The sequence below is a fragment of the Cyprinodon tularosa genome, unplaced genomic scaffold (assembly GCF_016077235.1).
Source record: "Cyprinodon tularosa strain WSP-4 unplaced genomic scaffold, ASM1607723v1 ctg1066, whole genome shotgun sequence".
Lineage (NCBI taxonomy): Eukaryota > Metazoa > Chordata > Actinopteri > Cyprinodontiformes > Cyprinodontidae > Cyprinodon > Cyprinodon tularosa.
In genome coordinates this window covers 160,001-179,906 of record NW_024037856.1, presented here as the reverse complement: position 1 = coordinate 179,906, position 19,906 = coordinate 160,001, and the positions used below count along the sequence as shown (strand labels likewise).

General features: G+C 47.9%; 1 protein-coding gene across 2 annotated transcripts in view; it reads left to right on the top strand.

Annotated features, from left to right (window-relative positions):
* The first annotated feature begins 328 nt into the window (after window positions 1-328).
* The window catches only part of apoba (apolipoprotein Ba), a 40,445-nt gene continuing 20,867 nt past the window's right edge, over window positions 329-19,906 (top strand). The window contains exons 1-19 of one of the 2 annotated variants that reach the window (XM_038288126.1): window positions 329-459; window positions 865-894; window positions 1,233-1,345; window positions 1,413-1,558; window positions 2,276-2,423; window positions 2,824-2,964; window positions 3,378-3,502; window positions 3,574-3,650; window positions 3,728-4,184; window positions 6,695-6,833; window positions 6,925-7,071; window positions 7,183-7,388; window positions 10,594-10,801; window positions 10,872-11,042; window positions 11,132-11,335; window positions 15,651-15,815; window positions 15,894-16,099; window positions 16,184-16,366; window positions 16,476-16,606. In XM_038288126.1, the coding sequence (XP_038144054.1) occupies window positions 405-459; window positions 865-894; window positions 1,233-1,345; window positions 1,413-1,558; window positions 2,276-2,423; window positions 2,824-2,964; window positions 3,378-3,502; window positions 3,574-3,650; window positions 3,728-4,184; window positions 6,695-6,833; window positions 6,925-7,071; window positions 7,183-7,388; window positions 10,594-10,801; window positions 10,872-11,042; window positions 11,132-11,335; window positions 15,651-15,815; window positions 15,894-16,099; window positions 16,184-16,366; window positions 16,476-16,606 (3,052 nt within the window). In that variant the 5' untranslated portion in view covers window positions 329-404. The remainder of the gene's footprint in view (window positions 460-864; window positions 895-1,232; window positions 1,346-1,412; window positions 1,559-2,275; window positions 2,424-2,823; window positions 2,965-3,377; window positions 3,503-3,573; window positions 3,651-3,727; window positions 4,185-6,694; window positions 6,834-6,924; window positions 7,072-7,182; window positions 7,389-10,593; window positions 10,802-10,871; window positions 11,043-11,131; window positions 11,336-15,650; window positions 15,816-15,893; window positions 16,100-16,183; window positions 16,367-16,475; window positions 16,607-19,906) is intronic. The other variant, XM_038288116.1, reaches the window with a different exon arrangement.

Sequence of the window (19,906 nt, the reverse complement as noted above, 5' to 3'; positions counted from 1 at the left end):
GCTGGTGGACGAAGGTGTGATGCAGCTTTAAACATTTTCCTAATTTTGGAGTCCAGAATAAATGAAATCAAAGGCCTGACCCGGTCCAAAGGGCCTGAGCAGAACTGGCAGCTTCAAACAGTGCAATGGGGGTTTGTTGGTAAGATCTGTTCCCAGAGGTCTCAGCAGAAGATGGTTCTATGGGATAAAATCCCTAAAAGGATCGTTTTTTTGGAGAGCTGCAGAACAACAGGAAGCAGAACCTTTAAGCTTATTTCCAAACCAGATTGGATCAATGCAGGTCACAGTTTGACCTTTGCATAGTCTGATATCGCTGCTGTTCAGCAGAGAGCAGGAGGAGCTTAGAAAGGCATTAAGAGGAGCTGAAGCTGCAGTCCAGCCTCTGAAGATCGGTCCGGCCGGCCATGGCTTACAGCCCGCTGTGTCTCTTCCTGCTGCTGAGCAGCTACGCTCTGGCACGTAAGTCTTTACCTTCACTAACAGAAAGACCCGCACAGGTTCCTCATCTTGATTTAACTCTTGGTCAGAACAGGAGGAAATCACCATAGCAACCAGCGTCTCAGCATTTTCTGGGCCTCTGGTTGGTTGGTTAGTCTGCAGCCTCCTCTTCCTCTGATGGACCTTCAGCAGGACCTCAACATTCCTCCATGTCTGGTTTAGCATCAGTCTTCCTGCTTTAACCCTGAATCCATCTTTAAAACCCTCTACAGGAAGCTCAGCTAACTGCAGCCTCAGCGTCTGGCCACTGAGCCAAAGAGAATAGAACCGACCCAAATGTGTTCGATGCATCTGACTGTTTATCGCTGGACCTTAACTTTCATCTCAGCTCCATCATTTTAATCCTGTTTATACTTTTGTTTTCAGAGGATGTCCAGGAAACGGCTTCATGTCCGAGTAAGTTCCCAAGCACTGCACACACTGCATGAATCTGTGGTTCTGACAGGGTCTGGTTCAGGAGCTGACTCAATGCAAGCAGGCAGAAATCTGCTGATGGATCAATGCTGCTCTCTGAACTCGGCCTGTTTGCTGAGATAGCAGCAGGAGCTGAGGGACCTACATAGTTCCTGCCTCAGAGGGGTTCAAAGGTGGGCTGTCCCAGGATGACAGGAGGACGGGTCTGTTGACCCATGATGCAAGTTTAGGGATGCACAGGAGGGCATGAGGTCGCCTGTAAGGGTTTGACTCAACCATGCATTCAAGGCGAACATGCAGACACTGTTGTCTCATTGCAGTGGCTTCAAGATTCAAGGCCCAAAGGAAATACGTGTACCGGTACGTCGCAGACAGCCGAAATGGAGTGGTCGGTTCTGCCGGCCTGCAAAACGGCCTTAAAGTCACTTGTGAGGTAAGAAGCAGTTGAGCTGATAGCAGCGTCTATCTGAGGTCCCCTCTCTGACCCATGGGTTCTGCAGGTGGAGATCCAGATCCCCCAGATGTGCAGGTTCATCATGGTCACCAGGGACTGCTCTCTCAGCGAGGTGTCCACCATGGACGGTCAGCCTGAGCCGTTCTACAGCCCGGCGCCCGGCTCCGACGTCTTCAGAGCCAGCATGGAGAAGTCAGTGCAAAATTATGCAGGAACAGAACATTAACTGAGGATTCTCAGGATCCATGAGGAGGGGTAGGAAGAGCTGTTTGGTTGCTCTTCATCTCTCAGAGCAGAGGTGTCATCCCTGCAGGTTGGATGATACCAACAGCAACCTTACTGATGCTCGAGGCATGAGAACCCGGTAATATAGGAACTTACTCTCAAGAGGATGCTCTGTTTTAGTTTTCCAGGGGAGAAAACCAACCTCATTGGTCCATGAATAGAAGAGGATCAGAACCAATGACGTAGAATCAGGCTTAGAGATGATAGGACTGGTCGGAAGGCAGTGGTCAGACGGCAGAAACATGGTCCATGTGCAGAAATTAGAGAAATCTTTGCCACCCCTCATGGACATGGCAGGACGAGGAAGTCAGAAAACAGGACCGGTAACAGGAAGTAATGCTGGACGACTGATAACAAAGGCTTTCAATAATCTGGCCGCATCTACAAGTTTGGGGCTTACTTAAGAAGGAGGACCACAGGTGGACTGAATGGGCAATCAGAGCAAGGGTAAGACAGTAATGGGAATGACCAGGCCAGTTTGATGAATATCATCAGCAACAGGACTGCAGCTCTGCCAGATCTATTATTTCAGAAGGTTTTGGTTATCTGTTTCAGTCCAGCTTAATTGTGGTTTGTGTTTAAAACGATGGTAAAAAGGTCATTAAATGCAGCGTGTTTCTGCAGGAGTCCTCTGAGGGTCATAGTCCACTCAAACAGCCATGTGGCGGTCTACCCTGAGGAAGACGAGCCTGTCAACATCCTCAACATCAAGAGAGGGATCTTCTCTGCCTTCATGGTGCCCATCATGGAGGACGGACAGACCAGTCTTATGGTTAGAGTCCCCTAGAGACACCGGAGATTAAAGTTATAGTGGAGGATTTTCAGAAATTTTAGGAAAGATCCGCCCTCTCCGCTTAAGAAAAAGAAAAGCACATCCACAACAATGTACCTGCTCCCAAGAAGGAATGCCTTTTAAACAAGTGTGGGAGTGTGCACGAGCCTCCATGTGCACGCTCTGTTTAATAGTTGATGTTTTACTTTCCAAAAGAAAATCTGCAATTTCTCCACTATGTCCTCACGTAAGCGAATCACCAGAATGACTGACAGTTAGGAGGACCTCTGATTTGGCTGATCCACCCGGAAGGAGAACATCCTCCACTACACCTTTAATCTAGTTCAGATTAAACCGGATGAATATGCACTCAGCTGATCTGAGTTGGTGTTTTCTCCAGAGCACCATCCATGGGCGCTGTCTGACGGCACACACTCTTCATTCCAGCCAAGAGGTCCGTCTCTCCAGAGACCTGTCCCAGTGTGACCAGTTCTACGGCAGGAAGCCCGCCAGTAGCCCAGTAGCTCTGCTGCAGCAGCTGGTGAGGAGCTGTTTCCAAAGCTTTGGTCCTGCTGCAGATGTTCAGGTAGAAATATCTAAGCGTCTGCATCAAGGTTTAGGATGAAAGCAGTTGGAGCCCCTCAGGGTGGGGGGCACCCTGAGGGGCAACAATCAATCAGAGTCCAGAGGGTCAGGATGATCATCCATCCTCCACCCTCAGCCCACTGTAACCATGGTAACCACAGCCACGGTGACTCTGCAGAGAGGAACGCTGAAAAGTGGACAGTCCCCTTGTTTAAGTTGTCTTCTTGTCTGTCCACACCAGTCCATAAGGTGCGAGGGTCAACGGAGCTGCTGAAAAGCAGCCGCTGGGAGGAGTTCTTCCTGCTGCTGCTTTCTGGCTGCTCTGTGCAGAAATAACGACTAACTTAGACTCTAATTTCCTGGTTTCAGCAACACCCCGTCTCCAAACTCATCAGCAGCTCTCAGAGCTGCAGATATCTGTTGGATAGCCGGGGGACACACGTCGGCACGGCCTCATGCACCGAGACGCACCGATACCTCCCCTTCTCCCATGGGTGAGGGTGGATCACGGCACAGGTTTCCGTACGCCGCTGAAGGTTTCTGACCTCCTGCTTTTCTGTCGCAGTGAAAATGGAATCTCATCTGTGGTTAAGCAGGATCTTAACTTTCAAAGTGTGAAAAGGATCAGTAGCAGAAGTTTTGGTGAGCTTTCATGATTGGCATTTCATTCCCATTTTTGTTTTAATTCAGGAACTAAAACTTGAAGTCTTTGTCCTCAGATGTTGAGCCCCGGCAGGCAAAGCCTCTACACTTTGATGAACCGGATGATAAAACTACAATCCGCACCAAGGAGGACATTCTGAGCATCCTGCAGGAGCTGGTGGCGCTAGCGAGCACGGATCAAGGCCAGAAGAGGACCAGCCTTTTCCACCAGCTGGTGTCCAGCATGAGGTCCCTGAGGAATGAGACTCTCAGCCAAACAGTAGCTGAGATGGTACGAGTGTCCAAGTGGCTGACCTTCCAGGCTCTGTTCCAGTGCGGAACGGCAGAATGCACCAGCGCCATCCTGCAGGTCATCTGGACCATAGAGGGGGTCTCACTGGAGGTAGATGCTCTGGTCTACCTGCTGGGTCTGCAGGCCAATCCTGATGCAGCGCGTGTGCGAGATATGCTCAGCATGGCTCAGTACAGACAGAGCAAAGCCATCATGTATGCGCTGGCAAACACGGTGAAAAGGTGAGTAAAGGCTTCAGCAATGGATGCGTTTAAAGTTCATGGTCACAGTCACAGCGTTTCCTGCCCTCACAGCTACAAAAACAAATTAATGTTGTTTTGTTCTCCTAATCTAGTCTTAAAGTCTTGCTGCTTGTGGTCTGAAAACATCTGGGAAGAACTTTTTCTTGTAGGAAACCCAGAACATATGATTTCCTCCTTTATTAGGGGTGTAGAATCTGTCCTGGGATCTGGAATGTCATGATATCCATGCTGGGTCAGATACAGCGTTAGCCTCGCGTTAGCCTCGCGTTAGCCTAGCCTCGGAGCTAAATAATTCTATAAACCTGTCAATCAGCCGCACTTTCTAACAGATGACTGTGAGGTCAGCGCTGTGGAGGGAGGTGGTGAGCAGATAAAGCTGCTTTCAGCTCTGGATGCAGGAGAGCTGCTCCCCACGATGCTCCTATCTTTAGCCTTGAAGAGGAGCTGCTGCGCTGGACAACTTTTTATCTCACACATCTATGCAATATATTGATATATCCATCCATCCATCCATCTTCCTCCGCTTATCCGGGGTCGGGTCGCGGGGGCAGCAGCTTAAGAAGGGAGGCCCAGACTTCCCTCTCCCCAGCCACTTCTTCCAGCTCTTCAGGAGGAACCCCAAGGCGTTCCCTGGCCAGCCGAGAAACATAGTCTCTCCAGCGTGTCCTGGGCCTCCCCCCGGTGGGACGTGCCCGGAACACCTCACCAGGGAGGCGTCCAGGAGGCATCCTAACCAGATGCCCGAGCCACCTCAACTGGCTCCTTTTGACGTGGAGGAGCAGCGGCTCTACTCCGAGTCCCTCCCGGATGACCGAGCTTCTCACCCTATCTCTAAGGGAGAGTCCAGCCACCCTACGGAGGAAACCCATTTCGGCCGCTTGTATCCGCGATCTCGTTCTTTCGGTCATGACCCAGAGTTCATGACCATAGATGAGGGTAGGAACGTAGATCGACCGGTAAATCGAGAGCTTCGCTTTTTGACTCAGCTCTCTCTTCACCACGACGGACCGGTACAGCGCCCGCTTCACGGCAGACGCTGCACCAATCCGCCTGTCGACCTCCCGCTCCCTTCTTCCCTCATTCGTGAACAAGATCCCAAGATACTTAAACTCCTCCACTTGGGGCAGGACAGCCCCCCTGACCCGGAGAAGATATTGATATATTCCCAAATATTTAAATTTTATAAATTACATTTTTATTATATTTTTTATGTGTTAATCTAGGTCATGGAGTGAGTCAGGCGGCCCCCTCTAATGACGGCTGCCACTAAATTAAACCCATTGTTGTAGAATCCAAACTGTGCTGGCGATGTTCTGAGTTGCTAATGCTAACATAACATTTATCTGGTGTCTAATAAGAAGGAGGATTTGACAGATTTGTGGGAGAAGAGCCCTGAAACTGTCTTGGATTTAAACTCCAGGACACACATTGAAAGCATTTAGGTTGTGTCCGACCGCATGCCCTGACCTCTGACCCCTCCATTACTATATAGAGCGGGGACTATATAGTGGACTTTACAGTGAACTCAGTTAACTGACCTGTCGGACATGATCACCACTTTTCACTCCCCTTTGGACACGTGGCTCCGCCTCCCCAGATGGTGCCGGCACCATCTTTCTTATTTGTCGCCGCTGTGACAACAAATCCCATAGTGCTTTGCGAGGAGAGCTCTCACAAAGCATTCTGGGATATATCTACTCGTCTAGTAACCATAGATCATCACTACCTTTCAAGGTGCATTGTGGGAAATTGTGAGTACACAACTTTTTAATTGCCAAGACATTCGGAAACTCATAAAAATGGCGTAACCAATATATTGTAACAAACTCAAAACGTAGGGCCCAGAATTCAAGCAAGACAGACGGTGGAACATTCTAGATATGCTAGAAAACTCTCTTTAATAAAAGCTCATGAATAATCTGCTGTTGTTTGCTGAAAACATACAGCGTAAATAGGAAACGGGAACAGGTGGATCTGATGAGGAACAGGGCAGAGCTAGACAGGTGAAGGAAATGAGCAATCAGGCCAGCCATCAGCGCCAAGATCATGACATATAGTGATCAGGGCGGACATTCGGACACGGCTTTGGTAAAACTTAGCATGTTGAGCTTACATTAACCGCCCATCACTCTGGGATACAAGATTTCAGCTACAAATGCAAATAAACTTCACAAACTGTTTAAGTAGTTAATTATTAAACAATTTAAAGTTATGCTGTCAATATGAGGTGACCCTATGACATCATCAGACCTGTTGTTTCTCTAAATATTAACATGCTAACACTCAGCTCATCATTCTGAACTGGAAGATGGTTTGAAACTTGAAATCTGTTGTACAACCCAAAAATGTTGTAAATCACAACATGAAACCTTTCCACATGCTATCCAAAGCTAATGATGCTACTGATGCTAATGCTAATTTCTAGTTAGGTTTAGCATCTGAGACCTGATCCATAAAGTGGTTCTGAAGCAGCTCTGCTTTGTGGACAGGTTCTATAAAGGAGGAGTAACTCCAGAGATCAAGGAGGTGTCAAAGTTCATGGAGATGATCTTAAACGAGTGCTCGGAGGACAACCGCGACTCTGAATCCCCTTCAGATCCTCAGGAGGAGGCCTTTCTCGTACTCAGAGTGAGATGTTTCACCAGCCTCTGCAATGTTTCACCAGATTACAGGAAGTTTTGTCCGGTTCTTAGTGGAGTTTTCTTTTCCTCACCTGCAGGTTGTTGGTGTCATGGGTCGGGCTATGCAGGACGTCAGTCCATCGCTCATCTCCTCTATCCTGGGATGCATGAAGAAAACTAATATACCGTTATCAAACCAGAAAGCAGCCATCCAGGCCTTCAGGCTGATGGAGATCACTGATGAGGTGGCTTCTTCTAATTCACATGATGACATCACTGTGACATCACCGTAACACTGGCTGAGGCTGCTGTTGTTACCAGACCTCTGAGTGGTTTTTATATTTGGCCCGGCACAGATCCGGCGTTCCCTCCTGGAGGTGTACCGGGACCCTCAGAGTTCAGCTGACAAACGTCTGGCAGCCTACATGGTTCTGATGAAGAACCCGGACCGGTCCGTCATCAGAGAGATTACAAATGCTCTAAGAGATGAGAAGGATGAGCAGCTGAAGAGCTTCGTGATCTCCCACCTGCACAACATCCACAGCTCTGATGAAAATCCTGAGTGAGCATTATGTCCACTAGGGCTGCAACTAACGATTATTTTAAAAATCGATGAATCGGACGATTATTTTTTCGATTAATCGATGAATCGGACAAAAAATATTTTTTATATTAACCTCTTTATTCCAAAATAAACATTATAGACAGAACAAACAAGCACACAAGTACAGGTTGCTCATTAACTGTACTGCTGCAATATGAAAAATAAATGTTTGTGTTAAAACTACGCAAACTTACATGAGAAATGTAGATGTACATCCACAAAATATAGGCTACTTTGATTCATAAAGCACAAAAAAAGACATTTTTGTTTTTAAAGCCCCTAAGGGGTTCAAACAATAGGCCCCCCCATTTCAACAAATGAGTTTTTTTAGACTAGAAGAGTTCTGCCTTTTAAGACAGGAAAGTATAGCAGTTAAAGTTGCTACTTGAGAAAAAACTGAACCATAGAGATAAAAATAGCCCTGTGATTCAAATTATAAATTGTATTTGGAATAAAAATGAGAGAACTAGGGGTGCTAAAAAACACATCCTCCAAAGACAGATATTTACATGGAAATGTGGCAGATAATTAATTGACATATTACTGATCTTGCTGGATTTTATTCTGCTTTACTTCCATAAATTGCAGGATCTTCTTTACTTTATCTTTGCCAGAAGATTTAAACTTTAAAAGCCTTGCCCTCATAATTTGCAAGTTAATTTATTTATAAAGAAAATGTAAACGCTGCTTAAGCTAATTCAAATGAAATTAAAAGTAAAATAAGTAGCCAACCTTATCACTGTCTGTAACCTACTAACACGGTAAGGAAAGCATCAGATGAGCTACCTGAGAAACTAACGTTACGTTTCCCCACTTTAAAACCAAACAAACATGGTGCTTCCGTGCCATGTTCATTTGTTTTGACAAAACTTGCATTGTACGACTTTTTTCGCTTTACAAAGTGCAGGCTATTTTAATTATTGTGATCAATTTGCGCCGTCCATCCCGGTGCATGCGCGCTTCATTTGCAGTCTGGACGCTGAGGCTCTGACTGCAGCGCTGAGAGGGACTCCTGCGGGAAAACGCGGTGGGGGAGGCGCCCCACGGCAGAGTAGGAACGATACATGCTTTCACGTAAGAGTCTCCAAAAGCCGCCAGTGACACCGTAAAAAGTCGCCAGATTTGTCGCTAGTCGCTTTTTTGAAAAATAGTCGCTGGAGGGGTCTGAAAAGTCGCTGAGTTGGCAACACTGCACCTGCGGCGCTGACTCGCTCTGCCATATTTTTTTTTCTTCCCCCGCTTCAGTCAAGTGGATGTGATGACGGCGGCGGCGGATGACACATTAATTGTGCGACACAACTAATCGATGATGAAATTCGTTGCCAACGCTTTTAAAAGTCGATTTTTATCAATTCGTTGTTGCAGCCCTAATGTCCACCCTGGACAGGTCGCCAGTCCATCGCAGGACAGGTCGCCAGTCCATCGCAGGACACAGGCACAAAAAGTCACACAACCATTGACGCCCACACTCACACCTAAGGAGAATTTAGAGAAGCCAGTTAACCTAACAGTCCAGTTTCTTTTACTGTGGGAGGAAGCCAGAGTACCTGGAGAGAACCCAGGCATGCTCAGGGAGAACATGCAGAAAGACCCTGTGTTTCCTGACAGGAATTGAACCCAGGACCTTCTTGCTGCAGGGGTCAGGCAAACCGTCTGGAGGGGGAAGCACAGCTTTGCTGGCACTGTTTTCAGTGGGAGGGGGGAGCTGCTGACCCTGAATGAGGACATCGCTGGACAGTGGAAGGAATACTCGCCTTCCATGGTGGAAGAAGAGATGGGGTTCATCACCCACGTTGAATTCACAGCGGCTTCCTGAGTATCTCTGGATGTTGTTAGGCTATCATGGCTGATTCGCCTCTCCAACATTGCTTGGAGGTCAGGGACAGTGGCCCCTGGATTGGCAGACTGGGGTGGTGGTCCCCCCGGCATAAGAAGGGGGGCCAGCGGGTGTGTTCTAACTACAGGAGGATCAGGCTGCTGGAGAGGAGAGTCTGATGGAGGAACCTCGGCTTCAAGAGGAGCAGTGTGGTTTCCTCCTGGCCCTGGAACAGTGGAGCAGCTCTGTACTCTCTGCTTGAAGGTTATATGGCCATGTGTGTTTAGTGGACTTTAAAAAGGGATTCAAACGTGTCCCTAATGGGAGTAGGGGGCCCTTTACTAGGGGCCATACAGTCTCCATACAAGAGGAGCAGGAGTCTGGTCCATATCACTGGCATTCACTCGGACCTGTTCCCAGTGCATGTTGGAGTCTGACAGAGCTACCATCTGTTAGCGGTGCAGTCAAGGGGGTCTGGTTTGGTGACCAGTGGATTTCCTCCCTGGAAACTTTAGTAACTTGGTGTCCTGTTCACTGATAAGGGGAGACTGGAGGTGGAGATCCATAGACGGATCGGTGCTGCTGCTTTAATCCAGACGCTGCTCCGTCTGCTGTGGTTCAGAGAGCTGAGAGAAAAGGCAAAGCTCTGATTTAGCGCTCGCTCTACGTTCCTTCCCTCACCTCTGGTCCTTAATCTGGATCAGAACCCAAAGAACCAGATCCTGGATCCAAGCTTCCTCTGCAGGGAGGCTGGGCTCTCCCTCAGAGAGAGGGTGAGGAGCTGGGTCATCAGGGAGAGGCTCAGAGTAGAGCTGCTTCTCCTCCAGAGGAGTCAGCTGAGGAGGATCAGGCATCTTAATCAGACGCCTCCCTGTGAGGGGTTCTAGTGACATCCTACCAGGAGGAGGAACAGGAGGAGGACCAGGTGACGACCAGGACACCATGGCAAGACTTTGTCTCTCTGCTGGCCTGGAGTGCCTCAGGCTTCCCCCACCAGGAAGTCTGGGAGTCTCTGCTGAGGCTGATGCCCTAAAGATCCAGTCCACAATGAAGCGAAATAATAAAAACAGCAGTAAATCTTTATAAATATGAACCACAAAAAGAATAATGACATTTTCATTATAGAACCTCAGGTCTGTCTGGACCTCCAGGATACCTTGACAGGTTTCCTCTGTCTTTTCATTTAATTAGCTGTTTAGTAAATAAACGTTTGGCCGATTGAGGAAGGATCTAATCTTTAAGTCCAATAATGGGTTCTGCTTCCTGTTCAGTCCAGTTAGATTTGTCTTCATATGCTTCTTTGTAAAGTAATGAGAAAATGATTTAACGTCACTCTCCTGTCTCCAGAATTAAGGAGCTCATTGAGGCGTCATTGAAGGACAAACTCACCTCCACAAACACTGAGTTCAACCGTTTGTCAAAGAACTACAAGCTCAGCTCCCAGCTGGGCTCCATCCAGAGCAGTGTCATCTTTGATGGCAGGAACACCCTGCCAAAGGAGCTGAAGCTGGAGGCCGCGCTGAAGGCCTTCCATCAAAGCTATGACCTGTTTGAGGTTTGATTAGATCTTTTCTTCATGATGTACCAACAGTAGGAGCAACTTTCACCAACAGCCCTCCTTGTAGGTCGGACTTGAAGGAGCGGGATTTGAACCAACTGTCGAGGCTCTTTTTGGGAAAAAGGGCGTCCTTCCTGAAACCTTCTCCAGACTCATAAAGTTTGCAGGTGAAGGTGCTCCAATGCTTCGAGAACTTCTGGAAAGGATTTCAGGAAGACAAAGCAAGAACAGGAGACAGGTGGTGCCTTTGGATCCATTGTCTCAAAAAATGAATTGGGTCCTTCATGAAGACGGTTTGTGAAATAAATGCTGCGGGTATCTCCTCAGGTTCCAGAAGATCACCTGAAGGCAATCATAGACCACTTCCAGAAGCTCCTTCATGATGCTCGGTTCTCTGCAGCTCCAGAAGCCACTGCCTTTCTCAGACTTCTGGGAAATGAAATTGGATACATGAAGATGAGCGAAATGAGACAAATGTTGGAGACTCTATTCAGTTACCTCCATGTTTTTATCCACGTAATACCTTCACAGGTTAGACTTGTTTTCTGTTGTCACCTTCAGCTTATTCATAGCATTCATTTCAAGTCCTGCAGAGTTTTGGACCTATAATCATGAAATCGATGAATTATCCAAACTAAGATGATCTACATAGGAACATTTGCATAGAGTTGAAAATGAATCCGAAATGTGGGAGAAAAAAACGGAAAGTAATCCTGAAATTATACTTTAAGAGCCGCTGTCGGTACAAGATCTGCTCGGGGCCCCGCCCCTTCTTATGACGTCACCATACGGCAACTCCACTCGGACAAACCATATTGCACCCGTTTCTTAAGAATCAGATCTTTTCTGGAGTCTCAACATATCATTACCTATATTTGCTCTTATTTTACATTTTATCAGCCATCCAAAGTAGCCGAATGTAGAAACAATCATTGTCAGTCTTGAAGTAAAGTACTGCCTTCTAAGATAGACCGAACTGTGCCATTTAATCAAGGGGACACAAAAAGTCTCAGAGCTTCTTCTTCTTTTTATTCAGATCTGAGGTCAGAGGAGGAAAAATGGAACATCTTACAATGACTTTCATGGGGATTTTAGACGAAGAAAACAGTTATTCTGCTTGTAGAAAATGAACGGCTGTTGTTGACAGGAAGTTAAAAGTAGTGTAGCCTAATATGGCTAACTGATCGACCTAAAAGAGGCTAACCTGTTAGCTACTGAGCACAGCTAGCCAAAGCGCTACCCAGCTCACCCCCTTTAAGCATGGTCTAACAGTTAGTTTGTTCACCAGAAACAGATATTTTCGGCTGTGTTATCAATCGGGTAAAACTCGGCACACGCTAACGCTACAGATGCTCCCGACTCGGCACACGCTAACGCTACAGATGCTCCCGACTCGGTACATGCTAACGCTACAGACGCTCCCGACTCGGCACATGCTAACGCTACAGACGCTCCCGACTCGGCACACGCTAACGCTACAGATGCTCCCGACTCGGCACACGCTAACGGTACAGATGCTCCCGACTCGGCACACGCTAACGGTACAGATGCTCCCGACTCGGCACACGCTAACGCTACAGATGCTCCCGACGCGGCACACGCTAACGCTACAAATGCTCCCGACTCTGCACACGCTAACGCTACAGATGCTCCCGACTCGGCACACGCTAACGCTACAGATGCTCCCGACTCGGCACACGCTAACGCTACAGATGCTCCCGACTCGGCACACGCTAACACTACAGATGCTCCCGACTCGGCACACGCTAACGCTACAGATGCTCCCGACTCAGCACACGCTAACGCTACAGACGCTCCCGACTCGGCACATGCTAAAGCTCCCGACTCGGCACACGCTAACGCTACAGATGCTCCCGACTCGGCACACGCTAACGCTACAGATGCTCCCGACTCGGCACACGCTAACGCTACAGATGCTCCCGACTCGGCACACGCTAACGCTACAGATGCTCCCGACTCGGCACACGCTAACGCTACAGATGCTCCCAACTCGGCACACGCTAACGCTACAGATGCTCCCGACTCGGCACACGCTAACACTACAGATGCTCCCGACTCAGCACACGCTAATGCTACAGATGCTCCCGACTGAGCACACGCTAACGCTACAGACGCTCCCGACTCGGCACACGCTAAAGCTCCCGACTCGGCACACGCTAACACTACAGATGCTCCCGACTCAGCACACGCTAATGCTACAGATGCTCCCGACTTGGCACACGCTAACGCTACAGATGCTCCCGACTCGGCACACGCTAACGCTACAGATGCTCCCGACTCGGCACACGCTAACGCTACAGATGCTCCCGACTCGGCACACGCTAACGCTACAGATGCTCCCGACTCGGCACAAGCTAACACTACAGATGCTCCCGACTCAGCACACACTAACGCTACAGATGCTCCCGACTCAGCACACGCTAATGCTACAGACGCTCCCGACTCGGCACATGCTAAAGCTCCCGACTCGGCACACGCTAACGCTACAGATGCTCCCGACTTAGCACACGCTAACGCTACAGATGCTCCCGACTCAGCACACGCTAACGCTACAGATGCTCCCGACTCAGCACACGCTAACGCTACAGATGCTCCCGACTCGGCACACGCTAACGCTACAGATGCTCCCGACTCAGCACACGCTAACGCTACAGATGCTCCCGACTCGGCACACGCTAACGCTACAGATGCTCCTGACTCAGCACACGCTAACGCTACAGATGCTCCCGACTCGGCACACGCTAACGCTACAGATGCTCCCGACTCGGCACACGCTAACGCTACAGATGCTCCTGACTCAGCACACGCTAACGCTACAGATGCTCCCGACTCAGCACACGCTAACGCTACAGATGCTCCCGACTCGGCACACGCTAACGCTACAGATGCTCCCGACTCAGCACACGCTAACGCTACAGATGCTCCCGACTCAGCACATGCTAACGCTACAGATGCTCCTGACTCAGCACACGCTAACGCTACAGACGCTCCCGACTCGGCACACGCTAACGCTACAGATGCTCCCGACTCGGCACAGGCTAACGCTACAGACGCTCCCGACTCGGCACACGCTAACGCTACAGATGCTCCCGACTCGGCACACGCTAACGCTACAGATGCTCCCGACTCAGCACACGCTAACGCTACAGATGCTCCCGACTCGGCACACGCTAACACTACAGATGCTCCCGACTCAGCACACGCTAATGCTACAGATGCTCCCGACTCAGCACACGCTAACGCTACAGACGCTCCCGACTCGGCACACGCTAACGCTACAGATGCTCCCGACTCGGCACACGCTAACGCTACAGATGCTCCCGACTCAGCACACGCTAACGCTACAGATGCTCCCGACTCGGCACACGCTAACACTACAGATGCTCCCGACTCAGCACACGCTAATGCTACAGATGCTCCCGACTCAGCACACGCTAACACTACAGATGCTCCCGACTCAGCACACGCTAACGCTACAGATGCTCCCGACTCGGCACACGCTAACGCTACAGATGCTCCCGACTCAGCACACGCTAACGCTACAGATGCTCCCGACTCGGCACACGCTAACGCTACAGATGCTCCCGACTCGGCACACGCTAACGCTACAAATGCTTCAATCCAAAATGTCAGAAATAGCGTTTAGTTCCAGGTTTTATCCAGCAGCCCAACAAAGCCTGGTTTTAGTTTAGAAAACATGCAAATAGAAACAGATGAACGGGTCCCCCCCTTTGGAATGGGGGTCGTTTGGCTTCTTTGTTAGCCTGCAATGCCCCATACCTGACTATAGCTACGTTTACATGCGCAAAATTTCCCCGATCCGATCCAAACCTTGGTTGATCGGAAATTCAAAATCTCCGTTTACATGGACACTAAATGAAATGATCCGATCATGACGTGTGTATACATGTACCAAGCGTTGGATCAGATTAAATCTTTTAAGCATGCGCAGAACTTCCTGCCAAACTTGGCAGTTCTGTCTGCGTCTGGTTTTTGGGAGGCCTGACAAACGATGCGCTCGGAGCGAGCGGAAAGAAAAACGGAGAGAGGAGGAAAAAAGCGCTTGGCAGCGAAATGTAAGGGAGAAATAGAGAATGAGCGATTGAACCGGCGTGGGAGAGCGAGTGGGCTGTGGAGAGAGAAAAGAGGAGGAGGATAAATTCTTGCTTCCTGCAGCTTTAAATGAACTTGAGTGTTTAAGTCGGCGTTCCTAGACTCCTCCCGCCATGTTGTTCACAGCGAGAGCGAGAGCGACCGGTGGTTTCCTGTTGTTGACAAGGCGGAAAAACGTCACGCTGACGTCGCACACATGCGCAGTGAAGATTATTTTACTCTTAAGATCCGAATGGGTGTTTACATGGACGCCAATCAGAATGGCGATCGGCAAAAACCACCTCTCTCATTCGGAATTAAATTTAGATCCGATCGGACCGAATCGGATTAGAATCTTCAGTCTGACATGTTTACATGAAACATTTTTGATCTGATCAGGCCTTCAATCCGATTAGTTGTGTCCATGTAAACGTAGCTTATGTCTCTAAAAGGGGGGTCGTTAGAGGGAATTGTTGGCCTGGCTGAACAGGTGAGGTCCTCTGCTCTCCTGTACAGGGGCTGGTGCTGCGATGATAGCGGGAAAGGACCCTTGGATTTAATCTTACAATCTTACTTTCAGCTATGAAGAACCAATCAAGAAGAAGTTCTTGATTTAGGTTGTAAAACGAAACTTTTAGAAGCAGCGAGTTCGAACATTCAAACATTCGCTGCACCCTTTCCTGCAGGGGATCCGATTTAAGCAAACATTTCTCTGCTTCTTATGCACCATAAGGCCTTCTTAAAGCTGACCTCCAGCACTGAAAACGAGATGTTTTTCCACTACATCTTCATGGACACGTCCTTCTCTCTACCCACTGCCTCTGGTCTTCCTCTCAAGTTTTCCTTGTCTGGAGTGTTGGCCCCTGGTGCCAGAGGAGGCCTGACAGCCTCAGCAGAGGTAAGTCAGTCTTTCTCCCTCGTTGGAAGGCAGTTCTGGTTCTTCATGCTTTTACAAGCTCCTCTCTTTTCCCTGCAGACCGATGTGTCCTTCAAGCCTTCAGTAGGGTTGGAACTGATCACCCAAATGGGTGTGCACCTCCCAGACTTTGTGGAAACAGGAACTGAGATGCACAGCAGTCTGTACCATGAGAGCTCATTTAATGCCAGAGTAAGTGTGAAGAAGAACCAGATGAAGCTGTCCATCCCTGCTCCAACGTCCAGCAGCCAGCTGCTTAGCATCAGGTCAGCAGTAGCTTTGATGGGTCACACCAAACTCTTCCTCTGGATGCTCACTCGGTCTTTTTTTATCTTGGTCTCTGGATGCAGGAATCAGCTGCTGTCCGTCTCTTCCGGCCAAACCAAGCCGCTACCGTCGCTGGTGGAAAACCAGGTGGACTCCACAGACTGCCAGCCTCTGATCACAGGACTCAACCTGTGCACCGTGGTCAGATACTCCAACGCTTCCTCCGTGGAACAGGCTCCTTATTTCCCTCTGACTGGAGAAGCTCTGTAAGAGGAGCCATGTTTGCTTTTTACTGAGGAAATCCTTTGGTCTGTGGAATTTAGACATTAACCTACAGCGGGGTCAAAGTGAAGGAAATGTTTTCCTTTGTTTAAGGTTTGCTGTGGAGCTCCAGCCCACCGGGAAAGTTTCCAAGTTCGTTGCCACCATCAGCGACGAGACTGTGAGGGAGGGGAAAAGGGGCCGAACCAAAGTGGAGACGCTGAAGCTCAGCCTGAGGACAGAAGGTGCGGCTCCACCATGAGATGTTAGAAGGAGGTCAAAACTCAAACGTTTGATGGAAAAAAATGATCTCCTTTTAATGCTCTTTCCCATTTACTGATTTATGAGTTCTGACTTTCATCCATTCAGGCCTCAGAGCTGCGAGGATCCAACCTTTCCATTATAAAAAATATATTTTTCCATTATCTTGTTTATTTGGATTTGCTGATTCGTTCTAAGATGAGTTTCAGAAAAGGTTTAGAAAAGTTAACAGGAGTCGCGTCTGACCTGAGAATAAAACCATCTACGGCATTAAATCCTTTCATGGGAGATTATGACTAAAATATGTCGCCAATAAATATATAGCCCTATAATCACATCCCAGCAAAAATATATTTATACTGTTTTTCCCCATGATTATACTTTTCATGGTAAAAGATGTATTTGCTGAGAATTTAAAAAGAATATACATATTTTTAGTTCTTATCATTATCAGAGAAAAGGTCAAAAAAGTCAAATAGATTCTTCATGTCTACAAAGTAGAAATTAAATGATTAACCTGAGCTCCTAAATGCAACAAATCTCATTATGAGTAAAAAAAAAACGATCGATCTCAATGCAAAATGTTAAAATCATAATAAAAGATGTTTGAGACGAGTTCAGCTCTTCAGAATCAGGGTCAGTCAAAGCTCATCTGACCCGGTGGAGGTTTAATATCAGCGCTGCGCTTCCCCAACGGTAGCTGAGATAATAACCCCATCATCAGAGCTCTGACATATGAAACACAACTAAAACAGCTGCAACGTACAGGTGTCTAAGGGGGAGGGGGTTGTTTGGGATGAAAGTATAGTTCTCATACATCTAGACTGTTTCTCAGTGATTATTTCATAACATTCTGTGTTATTTCCAACTATAGTGTCTTTGTAACGATATGTGGAGACCTTCTCAACCTTTCTGCTGGGATTGAATTAGAGAAAGACAAACTCTATCTTTCCAGAGCAGGGCTGGACAACATGACATGACAAAAACTTCAAATCAATCCTCTGGACGTTGTTTCCAAGTTTGAAGACGTTTCTCTTCCATCCAGGAAGATTTTTCAATCCAAATGTCAGAAATAGCGTTTAGTTCCAGGTTTTATCCAACAGCCCAACAAAGCCTGGTTTTAGTTTAGAAAACATGCAAATAGAAACGGATGAACGGGTCCCCCCCTTTGGAATGGGGGTCGTTTGGCTTCTTTGTTAGCCTGCAATGCCCCATACCTGTCTATGTCTCTGAAAGGGGGGTCGTTAGAGGGAATAGTTGGCCTGGCTGAACAGGTGAGGTCTTCTGTTCTCCTGTAAAGGGGGTGGAGCTGCGATGATAGCGGGAAGGAATTAAATCTGAGCCCCCCCCCATCTATGTTTCTTTCTTAGCATAGATGCTTCCTTCCTCTCAAACCTTCTGTCTTCTTTGTCCAAAATGTGAACATTCTGGTCCTCCAAAGAATGTCCTTTGTCCATCAGGTGTAGATGTAGCGCAGAGTCTTGTCCAGAGGGGGGCAGTGACGAATCCGCCTCGTCACTGAAAACAACTAACTTTGCATGCTTGTGAGGACCGATACCCTCATGCTGAGCCCTACTGCCACAGTTCATTAACTAAAAATACACAAGCTGTTCCTGGTTACCTGCTGGTGTGTTGAGGGTGCACACTTAATATTTCAGTGGGGTTAGCCGTGTGTGTGTGGCGTCATTGCTGGGTTCAAACTCGAGGCAACGCTCAGTAAGCGGTTAAAACGCCACAGTTGTTAGCATGTGGAAGTGACGTCACCAACGGTGACTTGCTAAATGTTTGCCAGATTATTATTATTGGGTGTATTTGAATAAGTCCAAGAATCTGTGAAAAGGAATTAAATAGTAAAAATTATTTGTTTTTGTATATCAATTCTGATTGTTTGTGGAGGTAATAATATATGTAGAAAACTGATTTATGTGAGGAAATCAGAAATAAGAGAGCCTGAGGGGAGGGGCTTAAGCTATTTTATTGAGGGCTGTGGGAGGAAGAGCGGCCATTTTGTTTTTCTGTTTCTTTGTTACATTGCTGCTAACTGGAGGGAGGCTGAGGCCCAGAGGATCTTGTAAATGTATAGTTTCTTTTGCACCCTGTTTTGAGTTTATGAGCACAATAAGCCACAAACACCTGGAATCCGACTGAGCCTGGATTTATTGGAGCCCAAAGAACCAAAGAGCCCTGCGTCTGTGGAGAGGTTGTTTGGTTTCTCCAATATAAAGATCAGAGCATTCCTCGCTGCATTGAACTGCAGACACTCTGCTCAGATTAGGTCTTTAGGATGAACCGGTCTCTGTTTCAGGGTCTGTTTGGTTTGAAACGTTCTGGGATTTTGTGTTTGGAGAAAATACTCTTTAGTTTTTCAGAGACTCCAGAAACATCTGGGATGGAGATTAGGGATGGGACGATTTATGAAAACCGTCCGAATCGTTCGGTTCGACTGTCTCGGTTCAATTCGCGTGTGTTTCGTTCGGTTCATGCGCTGCTCCTTTTTCTCATAGGCGAAGCGTTTACACTCCAGAGCAGAAGGTGGCGGTACTGCGACCAAAGCCAACCACCAGTATTAAACAGGAAGAAGAAGAAGCGAAGCAGCGTAGCCGGGTGTAGCAGAAAAAAATCAGTTGTTGTGGAGAATTGTGTGGGTATGGCGAGTGGGAAAGAACAGGAGTTGGAAGACGCGCCAGCAGCACTTTATAGGTCTGCTGTATGGGACCACTTTGCATTTAGAGTGACCTACGATGACGGCCGAAAGAAAGTGGTGGATAAAAGTGCAACAGTGTGCAAGCATTGTGCAACACGTTTTGTTTATGCTAACAGCAACATGACCAACATGTCATGCTAACCCTGAAATCCCTCATACTCCGTCAGCGCCCCGCCCCCCCAGACCGGCTGCTCAAAGCAAAGCCTACAGCCTCCACTGTGGCTCCCGTCCGCTCCGCTCTGAGTTCCTTGGAGATGGTAGAGAGCATGCGCCAGATGATTAAATTCAAAGCAGCAAAACATACGGAAATGATCCAGGGTTTCCGCGGATCATTAAAAATAATTACAATCCATTATTTTTGGGGGGATTTTTTTCATTAATTCCATCAATTTTTATGGGATTTCGGTGTAACAATCAACATATACCGAACCGAACCGAAAACCGTGACCAGAAACCGTGAATCGAACCGAACCGTGGATTTTGTGAACCGTTCCACCCCTAATGGAGATGTTTTTGCATTTAATCTTCTCATTGTTATGTTCTGCTGTGTGTCTTTTGGATTTCCTTGTCCGTTTCTATT